Source organism: Carlito syrichta, unplaced genomic scaffold, assembly GCF_000164805.1.
Source record: "Carlito syrichta isolate Samal-C Ts95f unplaced genomic scaffold, Tarsius_syrichta-2.0.1 Scaffold89783, whole genome shotgun sequence".
NCBI classification, from domain to species: Eukaryota; Metazoa; Chordata; class Mammalia; order Primates; family Tarsiidae; genus Carlito; species Carlito syrichta.
Window position 1 is genome coordinate 14,065 of NW_007033879.1, and position 4,109 is coordinate 18,173.

Genomic DNA, 4,109 nt, shown 5'->3' on the forward strand with positions numbered 1-4,109 from the left:
CTGGGCGACAGAGTGAGACTCCAACTCAAAAAAAAAAAAAAAAAAGATAGTTCAAACATATTGGCTCCCAGGAGAGAACTTTGGCTCCTAGGGTGGCTGTCAGGTGTGGCTGAACCAGTTATTTCTCTCTTTGCCCATCCCTCTAGTCTGTTTTCTTTGTTGGCTCTCTCTCCGGAAGTCCCACTCTCCTGGTGATGGTGACCATCCCCAGGACTTAAGTTTCTAGTCCCCAGCCCTATAGTCAGCAGAAGGAGCAAAACACTGCCCCTTCCAAAGCCCTAGCAGCAATCCCAGGGCTGACTCATCTGTGCAGGCCTAGGGAGGGGTCAGCAGAGGGGACACAAGCAGACCATTCCCACCTGCCTCTCTGTACTTCAAGGGGCTTCACGGGTGGGCAGGGGCAGGAGCAGCTTCCGGGACAGGGTGGAGGAGCTGATGCACATCCCTCCCTCCAGGACCTGTCAGATCCTGTGCATGATGCTGCGAAAGTTCAACTTCCCCACTGTGGCACTGCACTCCATGATGAAGCAGGTGAGGTGTCCTGGCCGCGGGCCTCATCTGAACGTCTCCCGTCTCGGGACCTCCACCCAGGACCCTCTTCCCTCTGCTTCTGTCTCCTGGCCCCAAAACATCCCTGCTCAGTGAGGCATTCCCTTGTCCCCATCTGGCCTTTACATGGCCACCTCCCTCAAGGGATGAGAATGTCCTATCCTCCGCCCTGTCCCCAGGCCTCACACAGCCCGCCCTTTCCTCACCCCCTCCCGATTCCCCCTCAACCTTGTGCAGAAAGAGCGTTTTGCTGCCCTGGCCAAGTTCAAGTCCAGTGTCTACCGGATCCTGATCGCAACAGATGTGGCCTCCCGGTGAGCAGTCTGAGCCGTCCCCATTACGGGGCCCTCCCCCTCCATCAGGGGCGTCAAAAGGGAGGCTGGCCTCGGCGGGGTTGGGCAGCCCCGGATTCCCTGCTGAGTGACGGGGGGAGGCCAGCCTCGGCTTTCCTACAGGGTCGGGAGCTGACCGCCCTCTGCCTCCAGGGGCCTGGACATCCCCACGGTGCAGGTGGTCATCAACCACAACACCCCCGGCCTCCCCAAGATCTACATCCACCGTGTGGGCCGCACGGCCCGGGCAGGTGAGCAGGTGGGGTGGCCCTGGGGCTTCTGGCCCTCTGCCCGCCAGTCCTGAGGAGCCAGAGCCACAGCTGGTGGGACATGGGGGGCCTGGCAACGTATGCAACTACCACGGGGATGTTGGCGAGTTGGAGGACTGCCCTTTCAGAAGCAAAGGGGGGGCGTTCTGCCTTCACGTGACCTAGGGATGAGTGACACGTGGCTGTTCCGTGGGAAGTGGCACACACTGCCCCAGTTCCCACCACTCCCTGTTGCCTCACCACAGCCCCCTTGGTCCGGCTCCCATTCGGGGCAGAGCCCTGGCAGACAAGAGCTGCCCCTCGGGAACTGGCGTCCAAGTTGGCCTCTCACTGTGACCCCGGCCCCAGGGCCGAGGAGGTGCGTCCTCCTGTCTGCTTCCAGCCTCACCAGGGAGGGGCACAGGGTTTGTGAGACTGGGTCACATCAAGAGAGACCCGGATCCAAGAGAGCTACAGTTCCTGGGTTCACACTGGGCCTGGCCCTCCTGTCCTGACCCCGGTGTCAGGCAGATCACATCTGCTGCCTGGGCCTCAAACGGCAGGGAGCAAGAATGGTGATGCCCATTTGTGGCTGCCATAAGGGTCATGGGCCTCGCCGCCATCAGTGCTGTTTCAGTCACTGTCACGGGAGTCAGGCGCAGAGATCTGGCTGAGGCCTGTCAGGGTCAGTCGCTGACATTACTTAGACTGGTCTCCCCCGCGGCCCGGCTGAAAAAGGACACAGGCCAGTCACCAGCCCTGTGTCCCGTGGCTCCCCGTCCCCTACACTGGGGCCTGGCTGGGGTCAGCCCTGACTCTGGGCTGGTCCTTCCCCCTCCGAGCTCTTAATCGCCTCTGGAGAGGACTCAGCTGCCCAGCTGTCTGGACCTGCCACCACGCACAGCAGGTAACCAAGGTGCATCCCCCCAGGGCGGCAGGGACAGGCCATCACGCTGGTGACACAGTATGACATCCACCTGGTGCATGCCATTGAGGAGCAGATCAGTGAGTCGGGCAGAGGGTGAGGGCACGGGCACATGTGGGCACCCCGGGTGTGATACCAGCCACCTGCTCACATGAGCAGATTTGGGCTGTTCTCACTTCCTGTGTGGCCCCAGAAGACTCTGCTTTTGCCCAGTGATTGAGAAAGAAACTCCCCATGGTGGCCAAAAGCCACACCAGGCAGAGGACTTTGGTTTTCAGCCTGAGTGTGTGGATGGTCCCCCGAGACCACCCACCGTGATGGCAGAGGCCCCAGTGATGGCCTGGACCTGTTAAAAGCCCCTCCAACTGGCCAAGCACGATGGTGCACACCCGTAATTCCAGCACTTAGAGAGGCCAAGGCCAGAGAATCACTGGAGCCCAGGAGTTCAAGACCAGCAACATAGTGAGACCCCTATCTTTACAAAAAATTTAAAAAGCAGTGAGACATGCTGGCGCCTGTAGTCCCAGCTACTGGGGAGGCTGAGGCGGGAGGAGCCCTGAACCTGGGAGGTCAAGACCGTGGTGAACTGTTGTCTCGCCTGCCTGACTCTGGCCTGATAGGACCCCAGATGGCCTTGCATGCCCTCCTGCACAGGGAGCTCACTGCATGGTGACTTCTCGCCCTGTCGTATCTCCCCCCCCCCGGTCCTGGTCCCCCCAGAGAAGAAGCTAGAGGAGTTCTCGGTGGAGGAGGCTGAGGTGCTGCAGATCCTCACACAGGTCAACGTGGTGCGGAGGGAGTGTGAAATTGTGAGTGTCAGAGGCAGGCAGGGGCTGGTCCTCAGGGCCTGGGCACTGCCTTCGGCACAGGGACCCAGTGATCCGTGTCTCCTCACCCCCAGAAACTGGAGGCAGCCCACTTTGATGAGAAGAAGGAGACCAACAAGCGGAAGCAGCTTATCCTGGAGGGGAAGGTGAGGTTGTGCCGGGTGGGGACGGTTCTGGGAGTGGGGGGCGCCCTGCTCAGCCACCTCCCGTCTCCTGTCCAGGACCCTGACCTGGAGGCCAAGCGCAAGGCCGAGCTGGCCAAGATCAAGCAGAAGAACCGGCACTTCAGAGAGAAGGTGGAGCAGACATTGCAGAAGCAGAAGGCTGGCAGGGCCGGCCCCAAGGGGCATCCACCCCGGGCCCCGCCGGGGCCCTGCACCGGTCTGGCCTGAGCACCGCAGACCCCTGCTCTGCCTGGGACTCCTCCATCAAGCTGGGGGCCTGGGGCCTGCCCACCCCCCTCCGCAGGTTCCAGATAACCATAGTGTGCCCCCCACTCGGCCCCTCATTCCCACCAGCCCCTTCCCAGAGCCTTGGCGTCAGACTGAAGAGGAGACAGAATGGGGGTGTGGGGCGGGCCCCAATTCCACGCACGATGGCCCAGCCAGGGTCACCCCCAAAGTGGTCACTTCAGGAGGTAATCAATAAATTCGTCTTTTGACTTTCTCGGTCTGACTTTGGAAGAGCAGCGGGCAGGAAAGGAGGGCACAGCTGCCCGTGCTTCTCAAGGCCCCCAGAACGTCACAGCATCCCATCAGGCAGGCCCGGGACTTTGCAGCCACCCATCGGCTGGAACTGTGGTGCTGGCCTTTCCGGCCATGACCTGGGGTCGCTGAAGCCGCCCCTGGGCTTCCAGTTTCCTCATTCGGAAAGTGGGCAGAGCAACTGCACTGTTCTCCAGGGGCGGCTGCAGGGCTTCGTGAGGCCGCCTGAGGCCCAGTGAACACAGCGGTGTCCTAAAAGGAGCTGCTGTGCCTGCCGGCCCCACCTGGAGTCGTGGCCAGCGCGAAAGGGAACCTCACGCGGGGCCTCCCACGTCCACGCCTGGGAGGGAACGGCCGGGCACCAGGCAGAGCAGTTTCCACCGGATGGCCTGGGCACCCCAAGGGGAGGCGGGTGAAGGGGCGGCGACGGGAACCCACACACCACACGCAGGCGGCGGCACGTGGCAAATGTAATTGGGCTCTGGCCCCGCCCAGGGATCTGGAAATTCTACACACGGAAAGCT

The 4,109-nt window shown here is 61.7% G+C and overlaps 1 protein-coding gene across 2 annotated transcripts in view; it reads left to right on the forward strand.

Annotated features, from left to right (window-relative positions):
• The window catches only part of DDX49 (DEAD-box helicase 49), a 7,571-nt gene extending 4,024 nt beyond the window's left edge, over positions 1 to 3,547 (forward strand). The window contains exons 7-13 of one of the 2 annotated variants that reach the window (XM_008058486.2): positions 456 to 531; positions 787 to 863; positions 1,035 to 1,132; positions 2,060 to 2,134; positions 2,775 to 2,863; positions 2,956 to 3,027; positions 3,103 to 3,547. In XM_008058486.2, the coding sequence (XP_008056677.1) occupies positions 456 to 531; positions 787 to 863; positions 1,035 to 1,132; positions 2,060 to 2,134; positions 2,775 to 2,863; positions 2,956 to 3,027; positions 3,103 to 3,273 (658 nt within the window). In that variant the 3' untranslated portion in view covers positions 3,274 to 3,547. The remainder of the gene's footprint in view (positions 1 to 455; positions 532 to 786; positions 864 to 1,034; positions 1,133 to 2,059; positions 2,135 to 2,774; positions 2,864 to 2,955; positions 3,028 to 3,102) is intronic. The other variant, XM_008058478.2, reaches the window with a different exon arrangement.
• Positions 3,548 to 4,109: the final 562 nt, after the last annotated feature.